The sequence below is a fragment of the Salmo salar genome, chromosome 02, assembly GCF_965601325.2.
Source record: "Salmo salar chromosome 02, fSalSal1, whole genome shotgun sequence".
NCBI lineage: Eukaryota > Metazoa > Chordata > Actinopteri > Salmoniformes > Salmonidae > Salmo > Salmo salar.
Window position 1 is genome coordinate 35,740,982 of NC_138292.1, and position 24,018 is coordinate 35,764,999.

At 42.4% G+C, this 24,018-nt stretch overlaps 1 protein-coding gene across 1 annotated transcript; it reads left to right on the forward strand.

The window, feature by feature from the left end:
* Nucleotides 1-1,852: 1,852 nt before the first annotated feature.
* LOC106580947 (soluble guanylate cyclase 88E) lies at nucleotides 1,853-22,656 on the forward strand. The gene is made up of 18 exons (XM_082969223.1): nucleotides 1,853-2,059; nucleotides 3,701-3,847; nucleotides 4,554-4,730; nucleotides 5,028-5,160; nucleotides 5,278-5,452; nucleotides 5,592-5,683; nucleotides 6,508-6,765; nucleotides 11,190-11,416; nucleotides 11,953-12,152; nucleotides 12,483-12,603; nucleotides 16,428-16,557; nucleotides 16,897-17,043; nucleotides 17,357-17,503; nucleotides 17,732-17,888; nucleotides 18,634-18,743; nucleotides 20,635-20,724; nucleotides 20,976-21,094; nucleotides 21,336-22,656. The coding sequence occupies exons 3-18, from the start codon at nucleotides 4,603-4,605 to the stop codon at nucleotides 21,736-21,738; spliced, it is 2,637 nt and encodes an 878-aa protein (XP_082825349.1). The 5' UTR covers nucleotides 1,853-2,059; nucleotides 3,701-3,847; nucleotides 4,554-4,602; the 3' UTR covers nucleotides 21,739-22,656.
* The last annotated feature ends 1,362 nt before the right edge of the window (nucleotides 22,657-24,018 follow it).

Here is a 24,018-nt window from a genome sequence, read left to right on the forward strand (position 1 = left end):
CATTTATGCAGCAAACTTGGGTGTGCTGAATCAGGTATGCACTATGCATGGTCTCTTCCACCTGGCACCCTTGTGATCAAATCATCCACCAGTTAAGCTGGTTGAGGCTGATAACTCCTAACATAACAAGCAAGAAATGGGGGGGGGGGGGGGGATCAGCGTGAGGTGCTGCACACTACCATTTCAGATATCATTTGAATGGACTGGGCTGCATTCAGAAACTACAGTCCCTTTACACAGGTACTACCTGATGTAATATAGCTGAAATCAGAGCAAAATCACATGAGTCATTTCCCCTTTAAAATAATTGTCTTTAGGCATCTGTGTGGAGAGATACTTCTTGGCACCAACAGCACATTGTTATCTTCCTCCATTTACCAGCTTAGAGGCAGCAACAGACCTCCTGGGTCGCCCCTGCACAGTTGTAGAGAGGCCATTAAATAAGACAGTAACACCTGGAAGAAAGGAAGAGGTGGCGAGAGAGAGAAAGGGAGGAAATCCAGCTCTGGCAGGAAATGTGGTAGAGGATGCTAATTATCACACAAAATAAAATAACTACCCCTGGTTCACCACACACCTGTCATATTGTGGTAGAGTGGGGGAGGAGGGGCCATTTGTGGTTGGAATAGATTAAAGTAATCTTGTTGAAGAAGTATCACCACATACAGGAGGACCTGGCTGGCATTATAAGGGCTAATTTCTGTCATTGATTCAGTAAACAATTTGTTAGCCTACATTTGGTTACAGTGCATGAATAATACATACAATCCCTAATTAAAATGTATTTATCTTTCAGTTTCCTCTTTGTAACAATAGGTAGGCCTAGGCAGTGGCGCTTCTAGACCATTTCAACTGGGGGGGCCAAGCTGGGGCCAGTTGTACTGTTAGAGGGGCCAGTTACATTAGAGGTTATTGTTGTCATATCGTTTTCTTCACTGCATTGCATGCATTAGCAGGCAAAAATCCATGTTCATAAACATTAGTGTTCCGCGTTGCCACTGTCTAATAACAGAACCCACCAGAACCACTAGTGGGCCTAGGCCTTGAAGAGCTGTAGGTTATGATGAGAATGGTGGGCAGAGCAGACAGAACTTCCGTGGTCAAACAAGTTGTTCTAAGATTATCATAGACACTCACAGGAGCATTAAGGATGTGAAGTAATTAGGTGCAAACTACGAAAAAGTGTGCAAGCAATGCCGACTGTAGCTTCACTTACAGCGGTGGTAGTTAGTGATGGGTCTTTCGCGAACGAATGGCTCTTTTTGAACAGATCTTTTTGGTGAACGTCGGGAACCGAATCGCTTCGGAGAAAGAGCCGTTCATTTGGCTTCCTGGTTTGCATACTGCACTGCTTTTTGATTCTGTAAATTACTAAATTATTCTCTAAAGAGGGTGACTCCAGACTGCAGAAACACATCGTGGGGAAAGTGCGTCAATTTGGTCCACACCTCATTTTTTTGCAGGCTATATAATAATCTGGCCAGGTAAATATATATTTGAACGCGCATTTCACGATCTGAAATAATAGTAGCCTACATTTTGGGGATTTGTAATGGATATTTGCTATTTGTTTCATGGTTCTACGTCGATTTTAAAGCATTTTAAAAGAAGAGACGTTTGGGAACCAAATGAGCCGGCTCTTTTACGCGAACGGAGCCAATGAGCCGGCTCACCGAAAAGACTCCGAATGCCCATCACTAGTGGTAGTGTCGTTTCTCTCTCTGGTGACGTCTATTGATGTTTTCATTTGAATGGAGAGCGTTGTAACGGTGCCCCCTAGCGAATATTTAGAGAAAAGTAGATGAGCGCATGAAAACCAAGTCAGTTGTCGGTCGAGCCTATTCTGCCCACAGACAGAATAGGTTCGACCGACACCTGAGTGAGTTTTAATGCGCTCATCTACTTTTCTCTAAATATTCACTAAGGGGCACCGTCACACTGCTTTACAACAGAACTAAAGCTTTGAAAATTAAGTGTTTATAGTTTTATAATTGGCTTGCTTTTGCGCGCGGGATGCAGGAAGGCTGGTGGGGAGATCAGGCAGCTTAGGACAAAAGTGGTAAGGCTGGTGCACCATATCTGTGAATATTTTTTTTTAAATGAACAAAATAAAAATAAAAGTTTTAGTAGTTATTCAAACCAACTTGTTCTCAATCCCAACGGATTTGGCTTTTGGAAACAGGCTACCGATAGATTTGGCCTACTTGGACAATATGCCTATAGCCTGCCCTACAGGCTAACAACATAGCTGATATATTCAGTTTTGCCAACTAATTTTCAGGGTAAGTTGCTAGAGGCAGGTTGATTTGTTGCTAAATAACGTTGTGACGTCATTACGTAGAATACACAATAACATTACTCAAATTGACTGTCCATCTCGGCAAAAAATATGATTTGACATTTGTTCAGGTACAGACTCCCACTCTTTTCTGTACAATTTTGATTGAGACATATTGATTGATGTTGTAAATTCTGTTCAAGATCAAACATTCGTGACCAACTATATTCATTGGGTTTGGCTCGTCGAACCCGTACTACTGCTGCTGCAGCAATGAATGCAATTTTCTGAAATTGCTGCTGGCCTGCTGCTGCCTGTGCACGAGCTGAGCGCCTGCTGGTAACTTCACTCACAATGCACTTTTGCAGCCAGGCACGTGTGTTGTGACTGAGTGTGTGACAGGAAAATCGTTTTTGTGTCATTTAGAGGAAAAATGCGTGCATTTTAGCTTTCGAGTCACTTTTCAAAAGTTCCAAATACATTTTTTAAAGTAGCTAAATTTGTTGCTAGGTGCTGTTTGAAAAAATAGTTGCCAGGGTAGTCTGAAAAGTTGCTAAATCTAGCAGCTAAATTGCCATCACTGGATATATACTCTCCCCTTCAGAGTTTACAGAACAGGCAAAACCATTGCCTCAATAAGCAGGGCTGCTCGTAACCAATTTACATTACCTGAGGTCTATAGAAACGTTTTAAAGGTAAGCATACTATTACCATCAAGAACATGTTCACACTCACAGGGCTTTTTCAATCCATCCGTACTTGCAACACGAGAGAACTCCTTATTAAACAAATTAAATTGACACAATTTCCCCGCGGGTTCTGAAAACGGGTGCGCTTAGCATAGCATTATAATAGAGCGCTTCACAAGCATCTGTAGCCAAGGCTACACCAATGCTCCAACACAATACATTTTTTTTTTTTTGGGGGGGGGGGATTAAAAAACGACTACAGGTTACACTTGCACTTCTAAAACCTGGTAGATACATATTTGTATCTTTAAATATCTTCCATTTGTCCAGCCAGCAAATGACTGTTTTTTTTATGTACAAATCAACCCCCCCAAAAATCCTTTGAAGGGCTGCTCCAGATGTTGCCCATCCCATGACCTAGGCCTTTAGAGCCTACTGATTTTTTATTTGTCACAATGCACTTCATAGTCCACAGCCCTATATCTACAACTAGACAGTATATTGATTTATTTAAAACATTTAGACTTATATCACAGGGGGGCATGCCCCTCTTGAGAGATTCCCCACAATAAGCCCACACACTTTTCCTTTTGGCATTCATAACCAATATCCAAACACAGACTTACAGTACACACACACATTGGCCTGCTATGTCTTCAGCGAGCTAGAAAGTCACCACTATTACCTTTTCTTTGGTACCTGCCAGAAACATGCCTTGGCGCTCTTATTTTAGGTCCTGCCACCCATTGACTTGACAGAGAAGTGTCTGAAGAGGGCCAGTGTCACGAGCAGGTGTTTGGCCAGTCAGAGCAGGGAGCAGCATTTTGGCGTTCGCTCCCGCAGTTGGACCAGCGAATTACATACCACTGAGGGACTGCAGGTAAGGGACCCATATTTTCCCCCTCTTCTTCTGCTTTTTCTTTTGGAAAACCTTTAATATACTATGAGGAAACATTTGTGTTAGCTGGCTAAATGCTGTGGAACATAGATTCCGGACAATTTTAGGTCCGAGGTGCCATAGACGAGGCAATACTGTGCAGTGTAGTGTTTATTTAAAGATGAGTCTTTAAAGGATAATCTTCTGCTATTGTAAAAGTATTTTGATCGACACTGACAAATGAGTATTGTGTAACAGTGCAGAGGTAGGGAGGTGTTTGAGGTTACCTGGCACACAGACCTCAGGGTAAGAGTGTAAAGTAACTCATTGTGCCTGTATATGTATGCATGATGTGTGTGCATGTGAAAATGTGTTTGTGATATAGGTGTGAGATTGATTTTCTTTTTATTCAGTGGTTAAATACTACATGTGAAGTGCAAGTACTGCACATGTGCTAGTCCTAGAATAGAGCTGTGAGTAGAGCAAGATTTCAAAGGGGAGAATCTTGCTCTGTCTGAAAACTTCATTCATATTGTTTAATGTCAATCCTATTCAAGATACCCAAAAGGGATGATTCATTGTTTTTGGAAACATTTTGTGACAATGAATAATGAGGGACTTCAAAGTTTTTAACATCTAGTTCATCCTATATGCAAAATGACTCAGACTGCAGGTGTTTTACACTTCTTCTTTCCTTACCATTCCTCAGTAAAGCAGTTAAACTTGGCAGAAATCTGGAGGTTCCCAACCCCCTTAAGATGTACGGCCTGTACTTGGAAGCGGTGAATGATTATATCAACGAGTCGTACGGAGAGGATGTATGGAGACTGATAGAGGCCCGGGCAGAGATACCGCATCTCAAGTTTGTCCGCCATCAGATGTACAAGTACGGCCATATCCCATCTAACTGTCGGGGCTAACTATTTCTCTGTACCCATCATATGCGTCATATTTACTTTATATTCTAACTTTACCAGGAAGGGAAGTCACTTGAGGTTTCACTTGAATCTCTTTCCTGACAGAGTTGGCAAAAGCACATCAAGTTTACATAGACTATCAATACATAACACACACATAGACAACAGGTCACTAATTGTAAGTCACTCTGGATAAGAGCATCTGCTATATGACTAAAATGTCCATGTAAATGTCATATCTAGGTATCCTCCTTCTTCCCCTGCAGTGACAACCTGATCCTGCGGCTGGCCAAGGCAGCAGGCGAGGTCCTGGGGAAGACCCATGATGAGCTCATGTATGCCTTCGGGGTTTACATGGTGAAGAGGATCGGGAACTACGGCTATGAGAGGATTCTCAAGGTGACCTAGTGCCTAGTGGCCCTCCTCAAGTGTCTGAGTTAACACTAGGCATAATTGGCCCTAATCAATGATCTGGTGTGTGTAATATCATTATTAATCCCTTATCCATTCATCCAGGTGTTGGGGCGTAATGTGCGTGACTTCATCAATGAGCTGGACAACCTGCACGAGTACTTCCGCTTCTCCTTCCCCAAGGTGCAGCCTCCCAGCTTCTGTGTGGAGGAGGAGTGTGAGACCAGCCTCACCCTGCACTACCGCAGCACCCGCAAGGGCTTCACCCAGTTTGTCAAAGGTAGGTAGGGAGCACCACAGAGGACAAACATAGCAAAAACTATTTTTCTGGAAGCACTATATTTGGTATACTATACATAGGGTTCATGTTACACATTCCCAATCTGTAAAAATACTTGTTCTCTCTTCCCATACTGTAGGCCAGCTGTCTCAAGTGGGAAGGCAGTTCTACAACACAGACATTGAAGTTGAGATCCTGTCCAAAGAGGAGACTGAGAAGATGACATATGTGGTATGTACTGTACTGTGGGCATCTACCTATCTGAAGCTACTTCTTTTGAACAATGTTATGTACACCCCAGCGCACGTGCAAGTAACTCCTCCGACCTAGACCTAGGAGTGCATCACTTTCCAAGTGCTACTGTTTGCCCCATTGTCAAACAACTTCAGTGTCTGGCCCCATTGTCACACAACTTTAGTGTCTGGCCCCATTGTCAAACAACTTTAGTGTCTGGCCCCATTGTCAAACAACTTTAGTGTCTGGCCCCATTGTCAAACAACTTTAGTGTCTGGCCTCATTGTCAAACAACTTTAGTGTCTGGCCTCATTGTCAAACAACTTTAGTGTCTGGCCTCATTGTCAAACAACTTTAGTGTCTGGCCCCATTGTCAAACAACTTTAGTGTCTGGCCCCATTGTCAAACAACTTTAGTGTCTGGCCCCATTGTCAAACAACTTTAGTGTCTGGCCTCATTGTCAAACAACTTTAGTGTCTGGCCTCATTGTCAAACAACTTTAGTGTCTGGCCCCATTGTCAAACAACTTTAGTGTCTGGCCCCATTGTCAAACAACTTTAGTGTCTGGCCTCATTGTCAAACAACTTTAGTGTCTGGCCTCATTGTCAAACAACTTTACTTCTGGCCCCATTGTCAAACAACTTTAGTGTCTGGCCCCATTGTCAAACAACTTTAGTGTCTGGCCTCATTGTCAAACAACTTTAGTGTCTGGCCCCATTGTCAAACAACTTTAGTGTCTGGCCCCATTGTCAAGATCTTTACAACCTTAAGATCCTCACAGCTGTGTCGCCATGATTACCTTCGATGTCTCTTTGTCGCAGATCTACAAGATGAACTTTGACAACGCTGCCTTCAAGCACCGCATGCCCCAGCAGAAGACGGCGCCGGGGTACGAGAAGCTACCCATGAAGAGGGGCATCTTTTTCGACATGTTTCCCTTTAGCGTGATCTTCCGCCGGGACATGACCATGTACCGCATCGGGGACGGTCTAAAGGAGGTCTTCTCCGACCTGCAGGGCAAGAAGGTCAACGAAGAGTTCACCCTGGTGCGGCCCATGCTGGAGTTCAGCTGGGACAACGTGAGTACAGGAGAGAAGAGAGGGGGGTGAGGGATCTGTTACATTTGGTATGGTTTTTCCACTTACCTAGGCTACTGTTGTCAATCCAGAGTTTTTCTGTGGATATTTGGATTATTTAGTTACATTCAGCAAAACCCCCTTTAATGGTCCAAACAGTGGAAATCGTGTTTTTCATCACATTGGATGATATTTGGATGAAACCAATACAAAGTAGGGTAATTCAAGTATGAAAAATGACTGTAGCTGGCACACTGATAAAGTTTGATAATAAAGTTACTGGTCCCCTTCCCCATGTCAAACGCTTGGATTCAGACAGGCATTACTAAGGATTTACTTCCTGCTTTATCCAACGTCACATAAAGCCTGGAAATGTAATACACCAATGGTAGCGTCTTATGATCTCAACTAATTTAAATATGTACTGCCTTAAAAGCGTCATTGCATGTGTTCCTACGCCTTGCTTTGGCTTTGTTTACAAACTGTAGGCAAGGTACTAGTAGTTAGCTCAAGCAGAACGCGTGACCAAATAATATATATATTTTAAATATACTGGTAGCCTTTTATCTGTGGTGTGACTGTTAGCTATCATGCTACTCACCCGCATGCCGGCAAAAAGCACATTGTGACAGGATGCAATAGTGTACATTTAACGTTACACTATTTTCCGAAGAATGAAGATATCCGACAGCAATATCTCATTTTAATTTTGGGAGGACAGGCTGCACGAAATGCTTTATCAATTGTGGAGAATATTCGATTGGTCTTGCCAGGAAGCTAATCATAAAGACGGATGCAATACCATCATTGACATTGGAACAGTGGATCTTACAAGCGCTGACCATAATGTAAGTATCATTATTATTTTCACTTTCTATCTACTTTTGTCTTTTCACTATCATCAAGCTGTAATGATGGACATTTTTGAAAATTCAACATCTATTTTGTCTGCACAGCTTCCCAGGCAACCATCACAGCAGGAATGCTGTGATACAAAATCTACTTTCCTAAGGCAAAGAGGGGGGGGGGGGGGGGGGGGGGGGGGGGATATGCTGTGAAACGTGAAGACAGCCCAAAAATACTGTAAGCCATTTATTCATTTCCAGTGGTGGAAAAAGTACCCAATTGTCATACTTGAGTAAAAGTAAAGATATGTTAATAGAAAATTACTCAAGTAAAAGTGAAAGTCACCCAGTAAAATACTACTTGACTAACCGTCTAAAAGTATTTCATTTAAATATACTTAAGTCTCAAAAGTAAAAGTATAAATAATTTCAAATGACTTATTAAGCAAACCAGAAGGCACAGTTTTCTTGATTTTATTTACTAATAGCCAGGGGCACACTCCAACACTCAGACAATTTACAAACGAAGCATTTGTGTTTAGTGAGTCTGCCAGATCAGAGGCAGATGAGATGACCAGGGATGTTCTCTTCATAAGTTTGTAAATTGGACCATTTTCCTGTTCTGCTAAGCATTCGAAATGTAAAGATAACTTTTGGGTGTCAGGGAAAATGAATGGAGTAAAAAGTACATTATTTTCTTTAGGAATGTAGTGAAGTAAAAATTTCACAAATATAGTGTAAGTACAGATACACCAAAAAACAACTTAAGTAGTACTTAAGTACTTTACACCACTGTTCATTTCAAATCTGCACCAATTGAGCATTTCAGGCAGCCAAAAATTTAAAATACAAACACTGAAAAGTTTCACAAAAAAAGTGCACAACCAGATATTGCATATTTCAAATTGAGTACTTCAAAAACACCAGAAAACACATTGTAGAATTAATAGATCACTACATCAACGAATTGATAGCATCGTAACTCAGAACAGTAAATAAAAGGAAAATAAATTCACTACCCATTTAACAAACATTTCCCTTTTCAAAAACATTACAGGCTACGTAGACAGGTTCCTGGATCTCCTCTTCAACAAGGTCACCCTTGAGCCAGCATGTTACAGTATGTGGGGAAGCTGTGTGAGCTGTCCATCCCAGGACCCCAGTTTGCCCAGTGTGAGAGGCCTGACAAGGAGGAGGCCATAGCTGGATTTGTGTCCCGCTTCAATCTTGGGTGTGACTGAAGCCAAGTGGGTGACTGAAGTCTGCTTGATTGAAGCAGGGTACTTGGGTGCCCCTCCTTTTTTTTTCACCTTTATTTAACCAGGTAGGTCAGTTGAGAACAAGTTCTCATTTACAACTGTGACCTGGCCAAGATAAAGCAAAGCAGTGCGACAAAAACAACAACACAGAGTTACACATAAACAAACATACAGTCAATAACACAAAAGAAAAATAGAAAAATCTATGTACAGTGTGTGCAAATGTAGAAGAGTAGGGAGGTAGGCTATAAATAGGCCATAGAGGCGAAAATAATTACAATTTAGCATTAATACTGGAGTGATAGATGTCCAAGTAGAGATACTGGGGAGCAAAAGGGTAAGTAATAATATGGGGATGAGGTAGTTGGGTGTGCTATTTACAGATTGGCTGTGTACAGGTACAGTGATCGGTAAGCTGCTCTGACAGCTGATGCTTAAAGTTAGAGAGGGAGATATAAGTCTCCAGCTTCAGAGATTTTTTTCAATTCGTTCCAGTCATTGGCAGCAGAGAACTGGAAGGAAAGGCGGCCAAAGGAAGTGTTGGCTTTGGGGATGACCAATGAAATATACCTGCGGGAGCGCGTGCTACGGGTGGGTGTTGCTATGGTGACCAGTGAGCTGAGATAAGGCGGGGCTTTACCTAGCAAAGACTTATAGCTGACCTGGAGCCAGTGGGTTTGGCGACAGATATGTAGTGAGGGCCAGCCAATGAGAGCATTCAGGTCACAGTGGTGAGTAGTGTATGGGGCTTTGGTGATAAAACGGATGGCACTGTGATAGACTGCATCCAATTTGCTGAGTAGAGTGTTGGGGACTATTTTGTAAATGACATCGCCAAAGTCAAGGATTGGTAGGATGGTCAGTTTTACCAGGGTATGTTTGGCGGCATGAGTGAAGGAGGATTTGTTGCGAAATAGGAAGCCGATTCTAAATGTAATATTGGATTGGAGATGCTTAATGTAAGTCTGGAAGGAGAGTTTACAGTCTAACCAGACACCTAGGTATTTGTAGTTGTCCACATGTTCTAGGTCCAAACCGTCCAGAGTGGTTATGCTAGTTGGGCGGGCGGGTGCAGGCAGCAATCAGTTGAAGAGCATGAAGAGTTTTACTAGCATTTAAAAGCAGTTGGAGGCAACAGAAGGAGTGTTGTATGGCGTTGAAGCTCCTCTCCCGCTCCCCTCCCCATCAAGCTCTGTGGTTAGTTGCATTACCTAAAGCCAAAGTAATTAGCTTTTACATGATATCACAATTTGTTAATTTGTATGTTTTTTTTCTTCAAGCATTTAGATAGGAGATCAGTGTTACAAATTGTACGAATCAATGGGGTCCTGGACACTAGGGTGGCTGGGTGCCTATATTAGGCTTATGACTCTAATATTTCTTTTTTTTATATGAAATGATGTCTCAACTTTCTCACCATTATTCTTCACGAGTGTTCATGTTGATCAATATTTTGGGCTATGCTGTCCTATTGTAAATGATCAAATAAATGTCTGATCAATACATACAATTCTGAACATATTGTTATTTATAATGCAATCATTCCGCTACACCCTCAAGAACATCTGCTAAATATGTGTATGTGACCAATAAAATGTTATTTGATTTAATGCTGAGGCACCAATAAATTGTCCAGTACACTTATTATATGCTGTTTGTACATTCTTTTATGTGTAAGCTTCTAAGGTGACTCAGGCTTTACTAATTCTTGTGAGAAGTATATCAGGTTACTGTATACTGTAATTAGTTATAAAACAATAGAAATGCAATTGTGTATTGCTGCTGTTTGTCTGATATCCAACAGTTCTGTTGACTATGAGAGCATTTTGCAGAGGAAATGGGTTGAGCTTACAATATAGGCTCGGAATGACATGTGGCCCATTGTTTACCTGGTCATCTATGACGTGGTACCATTGTTTACCTTGTTACAACGACCACAAAGGCATTTTCAAAGAGCTGTCAGTCAAGGCGAGCTCATGAATATAAGCTCCCCGCACTCTCAGCCTGTTCTTTCAGGCTTCCTGATAGTTAGAAATGAGAGAAAGGGTAACATTTCTCAGTTCTGATCATTTTAATAGTGTACAAATATTATGGGTGATGTTTTTGTCATTCAAAGGCTATTTTTACTTGGGAAATAGTGATGACTGTGAGGGCCCCACACAGTCATCACTATGTCTGCATGTATCAGGGCCAGTCTCAGAATAAAGAATCACAGAGTAGGAGTGCTGATCTAGGATCAATGTTGCCTTCATAGTCACAATAAATAAGGTGAATATGGGCCTTGGACTTGACTCAAATCATCTGTTCCCATGCTTTCCCTCAGATCTACACCCACCTTAACAATGTGTTTGAGCTACTGTCCAAAGCTGTGGTGGAGAGCAAGCAGAAGGTGAATGTCCCTAAGCTGAGCAAGGAAAAGGAAGACGAGGGAAAAGAGGAGAGCGAGAAACCCAAGAGAGAGGAAGAGAGAAGTACAGAGAAGTCAAGGGTCCGCCCGTCGCCACAGTCAACCGACAGGAGAGGGGAGTACTTTGTCCCTAACAATCTCTAGCACATGTCTAATGTTTAAGTGATTTTGATTAATTAAGGTCCAATGCAGCTGTTTTTATCTCAATATCAAATCATATCTTGGTAACAATTAAGTAAGTTACTGTGATTGTTTCAACTAAAATTAAAAATAGCTTCTTGACGAAGAGCAATTTCTTAAGCAAGAATTTTGCTAAGACTGTCTGGGAGTGGAAAACTGAAAACTAGCTGTTATTTTCAGAGAGGTTTGGAACTCTCTTTCTTATTGGTCTATTTACTTAACTTACTGCCTGGTGATGTCAACAGGCAGGCCAAAACTCCATCCAACCAAAAAGGCTGAAATTTCAAGCAGTCCTTTCAAACAGCTCTTACACTAAAATGGTATTATCATAATTTTCATAATTTCACAGTATTATTCCAACCTCATAGTGTGGAAATGTATATAAAACACAGGAAAATCTCATTTTTGACTGCACTGGGCTTTTAAAGTCTTCCAATATGTGTAACAATAAAACATCTCTCTGTCAGTGCTGTTATACGCACGAGTGAAATGCATAAAACAAATGTCACTCACTCACTCAGCCACCCATCCTCCCTCCCTCCGTCATTCATTCCCTCCTTTCCCTTGGCCTATTAGATGTGAAGTCTGTGGAGGAGATGAAGGGGGACCAGGAGTTCAGCAGTGCTCTGACTCAGTACAACAGCTCAGCCAACTCAGGGGGAGAGGACATCGAGCTGCTAGCCTTCCAGACTGTCACCGGTGAGAACCCCTTCTTCCTCGGCCTTCACACTTCTTTTTTTTTTTATCTATCTTCCCACCTGTCCAGCTTACCAAAATAAGTTTACATGCTACATAGCTTTGTTCTCCTAAATTTGAAAGGGGTACAGAAATCCAACACAATGTCAGAATCAGTGATTGCCCTGTCTATTTTGAATGAAGCATTAACTATACCATTTTGAATAACTAGAGTGTAAATGGTCTTGGAATTGTTGGTGACAATATGGCACAGATGATAATTCTACATTTCAAACCAATTTTTCCAAATTCTATGTCTGTGGATGACCCCACGCTGCTCTTCGTCATACCCAGGGAAGTGCAGTGAAACCATCTTCGAGGATATGAGGGAACCTCCCAAGAAGCCCCTCCACCTGAAGGGTCAAATGAAGTACGTCCCCCAGTGGGACTCACTCATCTTCCTCAGTACGCCCATGTAAGACCACCCACAACATCCTTACAGTACCTAGTCATTATCTGACTATAAAGGCAATATGTAATCCTATTCAAAACTTGCCTTGAGGCTACAGCTATGTGATGCCACAGTCAGACGCGTTTACAAAGCAACCAAAAAAGGAGAATCCAAAGCTTTGATAGTATAAAAACCAAACCAAAAAATGTAATCTACTATAGACCATCCAGACCTACCTGAGCCATAATACCAAACCACAAAATAGGTATAGGGATGGGGAACATGGGAAGAAGGGGGTGTGCCCAGGTGAGGCTCCATTTGGCAAATCTGATCATAATTCTATCCTCCTGATTCCTGCTTACAAGCAAAAACTAAAGCAGGAAGTACCGGTGACTCGCTCAATACGGCAGTGGTCAGATGACACGGATGCTACGCTACAGGACTGTTTTGCTAGCACAGACTGGAATATGTTCTCGGGATTCATCCAATGGCATTGAGGAGTATACCACCTCAGTCATCGGCTTCATCAATAAGTGCATCGACGAAGTACATATCCCAACCAGAAGCCATGGATTACAGGCAACATCCACATCGAGCTAAAGGCTAGAGATGCCACTTTCAAGGAGTGGGACACTAATCCGGACGCTTATAAGAAATCCTGCTAAGCCCTCAGACGAACCATCAAACAGGCAAAGTGTCAATACAGGATTAAGATTGAGCACTGGCTCTGACGCTCGTAGGATGTGGCAGGGCTTGAAAACTATTACGGACTACAAAGGGAAACCCAGCCGCGAGCTGCCCAGTGACGCAAGCTTACCAGATGAGCTAAATGCCTTTTATGCTCGCTTCCAGGCAAGCAACACTGAAGCATGCATGAGAGCACCAGCTGTTCCGGACAACTGTGTGATAACGCTCTCGGTAGCCGATGTGAGCAAGACCTTTAAACAGGTCAACATTCACAAAGCCACGGGGCCAGACGGATTACCAGGACGTGTACTCTCAAAGCATGCGCGGACCAACTGGCAAGTGTCTTCGCTGACATTTTCAACCGCTCCCTGACCGAGTCTGTAATACCTACATGTTTCAAGCAGACCACCATAGTTCCTGTGCCCAAGGAAGCAAAGGTAACCTGCATAAATGATTACCGCCCCGGAGCACTCATGTTGGTAGCCATGAAGTGCTTTAAAAGGCTGGTCATGGCTCACATCAACAGCATAATCCCGGATACCCTAGACCCTCAATGTGAGCAAGACAAAGGAGCTGATCGTGGACTACAGGAAAATGTGGGCTGAACAGGCCCCAATTAACATCGACCTGGCTGTAGTGGAAAGTTTCAAGTTCCTTGATGTCCACATCACCAACGAACTATCATGGTCCAAACACACCAAGACAGTCGTGAAGAGGGCACGACAACACCTTTTCCCCCTCAGGAGATTTGGCATTGGTCCCCAGATCCTCAAAATGTTCTACAGCTACACCATCGAGAACATCCTGACTGGTTGCATCACTGCTCGGCATCTGACCGTAAGGTGCTACAGAGGGTAGTGCGTACGGCCCAGTACATCACTGGGGCCAAGCCTCCTGCTATCCAGGACCTATATACTAGGCGGTGTCAGAGGAAAGCCCAAAAAATTGCGAAAACTCCAGTCACTCAAGTCATAGACTGTTCTCTCTGCTACCGCACGGCAAGCAGTACCGGAGCGCCAAGTCTAGGACCACAAGACTCCTTAATAGCTTCTACCCCCAAGCCATAAGACTGCTGAACAATTAATTATATGGCCACCCGGACCATTTACATTGACACCCCCCCCCCCCATTTGTTTTTACGTTGCTGCTACTCGCTGTTTATTATCTATGCATATTCACTTTACCCCTACCTACATGCACAAATTACCTGAACTAACCTGTACCCCCGCACATTGACTCAGTATCGGTACCCCCTGCATATAGCCTCGTTATTGTTACTTTGTGTTACTTTTAATATTTTTTTTTACAATATTTTTTTTTACTAAATATTTATTAACTCTTTCTTGAACTGCATTGTTGGTTAAGGGCTTGTAAGTAAACATTTCACGGTAAGGTCTACACCTGTTGTATTCGGCGCATGTGACAAAGTTTGATTCGATTGCTTTCAAATACCCATGATAACCATAATAGAAATCCCAAAACATGATTTCTGTAAGGACAGACGCTGGGAGACGAGAAGCAAGTCAGGGAGTTAATATTTAATACATAACCGACATGAAACAAAACACGGACCGCCTCTAGACAAGGGAAACATAATAACATTAATGCTGACTCGGGAAAGAAACTGAGGAAGTGACAGATATAGGGGAGGTAATTAATAACGTGATGGAGTCCAGGTGAGTCCAATGAAGCGCTGATGTGCATAATGATGGTGACAGGTGTGCGTAATGATAAGCAACCTGGCAACCTCGAGCACGAGCAGACGTGACAGATTTCAATGAATCTATATTTTACGATTCTAATAAGACAAACCATAAACGTTCATGATGAGACTGAACGTTAGGGAATTTGGCTCCAACATTTACCTTAGTCCTTACCTTTTTTTTATTTTTTTTATCCGTTATTTTACTAGGTAGGCCAGTTGAGAACAAGTTCTCATTTGCAGCAATGACCTGGGGGAATAGTTACAGGGGAGAGGAGGGGGATAAATGAGCCAATTGGAAACTGGAAATTATTAGGTGACCATCATGGTTTGAGGGACAGATTGGGAATTTAACCAGGACACCGGGGTTAACACCCCTACTCTTACGACATGGGATCTTTAATGACCTCAGAGAGTCAGGACACCCATTTAACGTCCCATCCAAAAGACTGCACCCTACACAGGGCAATGTCCCCAATCACTGCCCTGGGATATTTTTTATTTTTTAGACCAGAGGAAAGAGTGCCTCCTACTGGCCCTCCAACACCACTTCCAGCAGCATCTGGTCTCCCATCCAGGGACTGACCAGCACCAACCCTGCTTAGTTTCAGAGCCAAGCCAGTAGTGGGATGCAGGGTGGTATGCTGCTGGCTAACCTTATGGTGTGTCTGTGTTTATTAGCATATGAAAATAATAAAAACGATATACAATATTTATAATATTACTGTATGCCTCTAAATATGTGCAGTATGCATAATATAATATATTTGGCCCCATGTTTCATGAGCTGAAATAAAAGATCAGAGAAATGTTCCAGATGCACAAAAAGCTTATTTCTCTCCAATGTTGTGCAGAAGATTGTTTTCATTCCTGTTAGTGAGTATTTCTCCTTTGTCAAGATAATCCATCCACCTGACAGGTCTGGTATATCAAGAAGCTGATTAAACAGCATGATCATTACACAGGTGCACCTTGTGCTAGGGACAATAAAAGGCCACTCTAAAATATGCAGTTTTGTCACACAACCCAATGGCACAGATGTGTTAAGTTTTGAGCGAGCTTGTAATTGGCATGTTGACTGCATAAATGTCCACCAAAGCTGTTGCCAGAGAATTGAATGTTAATTTCTCTACTATAAGCCACTTCCAACATTGTTTTAGAGAATTTGTCAGTACATCCAGCCTCACAACCGCAAACCACATGTAACCACACAAGCCCGGGAGCTCCACATCCAGCTTCTGTGAGGGAAAAACTCTTTCTGATTGGCTGGGCCTGGCTCCCAATTGGGTGGGCCTATGCTAGTTATGATCTGTAACTCAGTAAAATCATTGAAATTGTTGCATGTTCCATTTATCCACTTCCCTCTACCTTTCCAATCCCTTCTTATCTCCCTTCCAGCCACTCACCCCATCCTTGCTGTCTCTCTCATTCCTCTTCCACTTTTTTCTTCCTCTTCCAGTATAGAGACAGTGGAGGACATGATTAAAATGGGCGTCTATGTGAACGATCTGAACCTCCACGACTCCAGCCGAGAGCTCATCTTAGCCGGAACACAGCAGTCGGCTGAACTTCAGCTGGCTCTTGACCAGGTAAGTCATACACATTTCATATATACGACATACCACCCTTTAGAATTGCACACAACCGTACTTTGGTACATCGTTAACGTTATCAGATAACTGCTCTACTAACTGGGCCAAGTTTGCCTCATCTAAGAATGCAAGACATACTACTATACCCACACACAGTCCTGCTCATAGGCAGCTTCATTTTCAAAGTTACAAATAGACATATGCAGTGTATAGTTTACACTGAAAGGCAGAGGCGAAGACCATCTCAAGGGCGGGGCTGGATAGGCCTTTGAAGGAGGATGAGGAGGAGTTAGTTGACTGACAGCTCTCTCTCTCTGGTGGCTCCTCCCACTCCAGGAGCAGCAGAAGTACGCCCAGCTTCAGGAGATCATCAAGAAGCTTGACGAGGAGAAGAAGAGAGGAGACTCCCTCCTCTACGCCATGATCCCCAAAGCTGTGGCTGACCGGCTCAGGAAGGGTATCACGGCCCTGGAGACATGCCAGGTACTAACCCACAGCCGTAAATATACAGATACATATACAGATATACAGGGTGCATCCATATATAGTGTTCTATATAGGGCCCAGGTTCTGGTCAAAAGTAGTGCAGTATATAGGCAATAGGGTGCAATTTCAGACACAGCCATAGAGTTTGTAGAGGAAACTATCCTCCATGTTGGCTCAAAACATTCAATGACATTAAGGCTCAATTGGATTCTGGAGCCAACTAGCCACCTCATTTCTATCAAGCCAGAAGAAACACCACAGTAAAATGTCAAGCATTTAAGTGTGCTGGTATTTCCTTTCCATTTCCCAGGTGTTCCCGGACGTGACCATCCTATTCAGCGACGTGGTGAAGTTCAACGAGATCTGCATCCACATCACGCCCATGCAGGTGGTGGACATGCTCAACGAGATCTACATCGTCTTCGACACGCTCAGCGAGAAGCACAACGTCTACAAGGTGAATGACTGGGACAATACAAAACAAGGGCCTCTGTGGGAACAATATGCCTGAATACTCAACCAAGGTTGGCTGTACCAAAAAGGAGAACAGACTCTATTATCATGCATTGAGTGGCTGTAGCAATGTTTTACAGAGTGGAATGTTTAGTTTATTTCATTGGTAGGATATAATGTATACAGTAATGCATCTAAACATACTACTTGACTCTTATTCCCCTGGGTTCAGGTGGAGACCATCCGAGATGCCTACATGGTGGTGGCAGGCGTGCCCAATAAGACAACCTTCCATGCCCACCACATATGTGACATGGCCCTGGACATGCTGAGCTCCATCGACCACCTCAAAGACCCCTCCACTGGAGACAACATCCAGATCAGAGTCGGTGAGCAGAGACCATTGAAATACAATCTAGTCACTCTATTTCTATGGCACAGACAGTGTAGACAGGAGTGGGCCTTACCATAGAAATATAATTATTACATGTAATCTGATTACAAAAAACTGTACCTGTAATACATTACTATCAAAAAATATTGTAATCAGATTACAGATACCTTTGAAAAACTAGATGATTACTTCTTGAATTACTTTTAAATTCATAAAGGACGATTGCGGAACAAAATGCATTATGACACCTTTCTGTTTTCTCAATGACATTCAATTCAAATTGAATAAAAGGCACAAGTTTAAGTTTGTTCCACAAGTCAGAGACCACTATGATGACACATCAAAATGTGTTTGATGGATCCTTTTTGTCTTCCTTTAATGCCTCTTAAGGGGAAAGTAATTAAAAAGTAACCAGATTACGTAACTGAGTTTGGGTAATACAAAAGTTACATTACTGATTACAATTTTGGTCATGTAACTAGTAACTGAAACAGATTGCATGTATATAGTAACCTACCCAACCCTGCATATGACAGACATAAAGCATACACATACTGTACGGTGTGTCTTTATAATCCGGTCAAAAGGAAGTCAAAGGCTTGATATTGTCTAGCCATGTCCTGACTGTGCTCCTCAGTTAATGCTGCCAGATGTATACTCCTTAAGGCACCCTGAATCTAGAGCCACTGATCCAGGTTCAGTAAAGCAGTTTAACTTCATTGTGTGTTGTTTCCCTTCAGGGATCCACTCAGGGATGGTGGTGGCTGGGGTGGTGGGGCTGAAGATGCCTCGCTACTGTCTGTTTGGAGACACCGTCAACACTGCCTCCCGCATGGAGAGCAATGGGGTGGTGAGTTCTGACATTAGAACATAACCTCACTATAGGGTAAATCCATTTGAATTTAATCACTTTTTGACAGCATTCCTTTTGATTTAAACAAAAGGTTCCATACATGTTATATTTCTATGATTGACACCCACTCTGTATTCAAGAGCATGTTGTGTCTCAACCAATGGTGGTCACAACCAAAGTTCCCTCAAGAAAATTTCAGGTCTGCTGAGCACAAACCTGAACGTTGTGAAAATTCTGTGCAACTACCCAGTTTAAGTTCGTTTTAACAATGGTCAAGTAGGCCACTGTGTCTATTTGGTCATAATGTAGGCCTACCAGAGTGGCCTACCATCAAAAACAATAGAGAAAATGCATCCCATAAAATGTTTACATGGAAATAGTAGCAGCCAATGTGTGATGTTCAATATAGGCCTACATTCCATGAGACTTTTGAAAAAAATCATGCAGGGCTTGACATTAACCTTTTTATCCACTTGTCCTTCAGACAAGGAGGTCACTGAAAATGATGTTGTGTTTGATGCAAGAAACCACTTTACAAAATAAGACCCATAATTATTCCCATACCATTATTACAGAGAATCAGACAAATTATGCTACCCTCTGCCTATTGGCTACTTAGCTTATTCATCCCTATTTTAAAAATACAAAACTGCCTCTTTAAGACAAAACAAATCTCTTTACCTGACTCGCTTTTCAAAGATGTCTAGAAATGTACACGTTTTGTGCTCTTGTAGGAAGCAACCACTCCCCTATTGCTGACTACAAATTATCTATAACTGGGCTAATAACTCACTAACTAGCAAAGGTTATGAACACATAGAAATGTGCACATGTCGCTACATATAGCTCTTGATTTGATCTCAAAACAAGCGCATCTACTCACAACCGCTCATGCTGTAAACACAGTCCAGTTCAAAGTGAATAGCACAGATCCATATATGGCAATGGTCTATTTGCATATATGCCTACTGCAGCTCTGATTGGTTATGGCGCACTGGTCTGTGTAGAGTAAGGGCCTGAGTTGTGCCTCTCATTGCAATAGAAACCTACTCCGATGTGTTCTGCCTACAACAAAATCTCTTGCATAGTTAGTTTTGCATACTAGGTCTTGCATACTTAGTTTTGTTTCAGTATATTGCCTTGAATGTGGCTAATATTGCATTGATTCAATCACAATTCCCACAGTAAAGGGGAAACGTTGATAGTGTTAACTAATGGTGAAAACTCTAGATAGTTGAGTGAAGGTCAATCACTTGCTTCTCTGCACAGGCTGATATTTCTTCTGAGTGGCAGTCCCGGGGAGCTGCGTGCCCAAGCGCAGCTTAGAGGGGGAACATTGGTCACAACACAAAAACCTCCGATGTCAAATAGGGTCTAAGCTACAATGTATGTGAATATTTTTTTTTTAAATATGAGTTAATGCATTTTTTGATAATTGACGTTTAAGGTTAAAGAATTACATACTTTAAAAAAAGAAATGATCAAATATTTTGACAACCCTGTTTGTAAGCTTTTAAATTATACCAATTATCAACCGTTTATATTTTCCAGTGATGAAGACATGGATGTCTCATGGTATGGTGGGGTATGCAGAATAGGTCAACTTTGAGCAACTTTATCTCTTGAATGTTTTGTCATTCAGGTCCAAAGGTCACTTTCTGAGCACTTCTACAATGGACACATTTTTATGGAAACATTTGTTCAAACGAAAAGGGTGGTGTCAAAAACTGATTGATTTCAAATGGATTTACCCAACAGACATGATCAATTAGCACTGTGTAGCAAATCATTTGTTTCGTAAGTAGGCCGCAAGTAGGTTAATGCGACATTGTGAGCTGAATAGTTAGCACTATGTCAGCCATCAACCTCTGTGTGTCTGTCTGTACAGGGCATGCAGATCCACATAAGCCAGACCACCAAAGACCACTTGGAACATGAGCCCTACATAATTGAGGAGAGGGGAAAGATCTTTGTGAAGGTATGTGTACGATGTTCCATCATGGCACCGTGTGACGCACCACCTGCCAAACAGACAAAAATGCACCACACTAAATCTATTTTTTAAATCTATCTATTATAATATATTTTGATCTCTTCAGGAGTTTTATCAAACTTCAAAAGTCTTGAAATGGTCATTTGCAGCCCATCCATTGGCTGAGTTATGACAGGTATTGAACATAAGGATCATGAACACGGTACTATTTCTGCCTAAATTCTGTCCAATCACAGGGTAAAGGCTACATGAAGACATATTGGCTGAAGGGGAAGAAGGACCTGTCGTTTAAGACTCCAGCAGAGCTCCGCTACAGCAGTGAACAGAAGGACTCAGAGGACAGGAGCTCCAATGGGTAAGTGGAGCAGGGGAGGAGGCAACACCAATCTCTTCTGTAGGGATATACTGCAAGATGCCCTGTATCATATGACTGTGAACTGTTCATTGAATTTCACTACTGTATAGTTAGTAAGGCTCCAACATCAGCCTGTTTGTGGAGCGAAGGGCTTGCATAAGAATAACACACCTGCTACTAATTTGCTTTGCTTTTGTACATACTGTATGTGGTCATTTGTTTTATACGTTCCAACACACAGGTCCACCTGCACCAACACCAAGCGCTCCACCTCCAACCTGAACATTCCCAACGAGGAACAGGCAGAGGGCAAGCCCACCCCCACAGAGCTGCCTGCAGAGCCTTTACCTTCACTAGAGGGCGCCCCCGAAGACCCCACAGACCCCACCGAGCCTCAGGAGAAAAAAGTCAAAAAGAACACTAAGAACAACAACAAAGGGGGTGCGGCAAAGCCCGAAGCTCCTCCCCAGCAGGTCAATGTGGTGCAGGAGAGTGCAGTGCCTCCTGCTGCTGCCCAGGAGACCCCCACGGCGCCCCCGGCCACCGCCGCCCCAGTGCTCAACAACAAGAGGAACAGCTTCAGGCAGCACACCAAGCTGCCTGCCCACCTTCCCATGCGCAGCACTTCCTGTTGCCTACTGTGAGTGTAGAAGCTAAAATAATGTGACTGGCGTGCATCTTATTGACAGTCCTGTGAAGGCAAACCCTGAAACTGACCCTAACCTTGAACCTTAACCAATTAGAAAATTCAACATGGTTTCGCTGGTCAGTCACGTCCCTTTCGTTTTTCCCTACTGTGAGATGGACCAGGCCAGAGTTCAAGACCTCTCATCTCAGATTATTGGCCAGCCTTCATGTTCAATATATTGTATGCCGCCCTGTTGTTTATCCTATGTTTTTCCTTAGGCAGGACCTGAGGGTCCCCACAGCAACATTCCGGGCAGCCCACACCTAATGTAATGTATTCATACATTCATTCAAGGTGGAGTTACAGAGGTAGACAGGGCAGACCACCTCACTTAAGTTTTAATAGAGGAAACATTGATGCCCCTAAAATTAAACAAATGTGACATTGCTGAAAAGGGAAAAAACTATTATCTTCCAACAAATATATACCGATACTCATGTCTTGATGACGTGTTAAACAGTGGGCCTCTTTTGGTAATACAAGCACCTGGCTAATGTCATGGATTTGTGCATGTTGTTGAAAGGACAGGTCAATAAATGTACAGTTCATGTACTATTTATTAAGTTATTACTGTCATTGAAAACACCTTTTTCGAATTACAGGATCACAATGGATTGGTATACAGAGTAAGATGAGATGTCAAGAGATGGTTGTATTTTATTTGCATTAACTAGTTCTGAGAAGTCTGACCCAAGTTACACAGTTCTGATACTGTGTTTAATGATGGAATAATATTGACTTTAATAATAATTTATATAATAGCGCTTTTCCTAATGCTGTAAGTGCTTTACCTTTCTGTTTTGTATTTGTAATTTGTTGCACATTTACTGAATGTTAGCATATCTTTGTCCATAAAAACTGTACAGATAAGCACGTCACGTGTTCATTTCCTTGTTGATATCTTTAAATGTTTTGCTTAGTAGCGAATTGTGATTCACTCACAATGTCAGAGGGACAGATGAAGGCAAAGAAAAAAGGGAAACTATAGCTCTATAAAACTAGGGATAGTAACTTTTTTCTGTAACACGCTCATCAGTGCACATGATGGGGAAAAGGCTAGTCACAGTCAGCTGCAGACATATAAGATTAAATCAATGATCTTCTCTGAACCGACACACTCTTATCTAGATGTTACCTGGCCCCATATCAGATAACACAGCTAGTGGAGATTGTGTGTGCTCAGAAAATACAAAGACTTTAGGCCTACACTGAGCTCAATTAATGTCCAAATAGAAATCACATCATGACAATTATTTAATATACTTATTCTAGATTATGAATTTCTTCACTAAGGTGGGAAGCCCAATGTCCTTTATCTTTTAACTAAGGAGGTAACATATTATATTAAAAGTGAAAACATGTTTTGAGAAATGTTTGCAAATTGATTGAAAATGAAATGTTTACACCCGAGTCAATAGTTTATAGAGGCACCTTTGGCGGTGATTACAGCTTTTGGTCGTCTTGGGTATGTGTGTATCAGCTTTGCATATCTCGATTTGGGGAGCAGCGGTGAACAGCAATCTTCAAGTCTTTCCACAAGTCTGGGCTTTGGCTGGGCCACTCAAGGACATTCACATTGTTCTGAAGCCATTCCAGCATGGCTTTGGCTGTATGTTTGGGGTCATCTAAGGTCGTTTGCACTCTGAAGCAGGTTCTCATCAAGGATTTGTCTGTATTTGGCTCCATTTATTGTTTCCTCTATCCTTACCAGTCTCCCAGATCCTGCCGCTGAAAAGCATCACCATAGCATGATGCTGCCACCACCATGCTTCACGGTAGGGATGCTGTTAGATGGGTGATGAGCTGTGACTGGTTTCTCCAGCCAAAGAGTTCAATTTGTGTCTTATCAGACCAAATAATCTTTTGCCTTATGCTTTGTCTTTCATGTGCCTTTTTGCAAACTCCAGGCATGCTGTCATGTGCCTTTTTCTCAGGAGTGGCTTCCGTCTGGCCACTCTCCCATAAAGCCCAGATTGGTGAAGTGCTGTGAGACTGGTGAAATGCTGTAGAGACTTGTTCAGTCAGAGTAGTCAATGGGTTCTTGGTCACCTCCCTTCCAATGATGGAGACCATTGTGCTCTTGGAAACTTTCAACACTCTAGAAACTGTTTTATACCCTTCCCCAGATATATGCCAAATCACAAGTCTCTCTCTTTCTATTCTGGTTAGAGCCCGTTTCTGTTCTGTGAAGGTAGTACACTGCGTTGTATGAGATCTTCAGTTTCTTGGCAATTTC

Bases quoted from the DNA above. Each gene is read 5' to 3' on its own strand.
- LOC106580947 (XM_082969223.1), top strand. From the start codon at position 4,603: ATGTACGGCCTGTACTTGGAAGCGGTGAATGATTATATCAACGAGTCG. The intron at 5,684-6,507 runs GTATGTACTGTA...TCTTTGTCGCAG, and splicing joins CTGAGAAGATGACATATGTG to ATCTACAAGATGAACTTTGA. The intron at 6,766-11,189 runs GTGAGTACAGGA...GCTTTCCCTCAG, and splicing joins TGGAGTTCAGCTGGGACAAC to ATCTACACCCACCTTAACAA.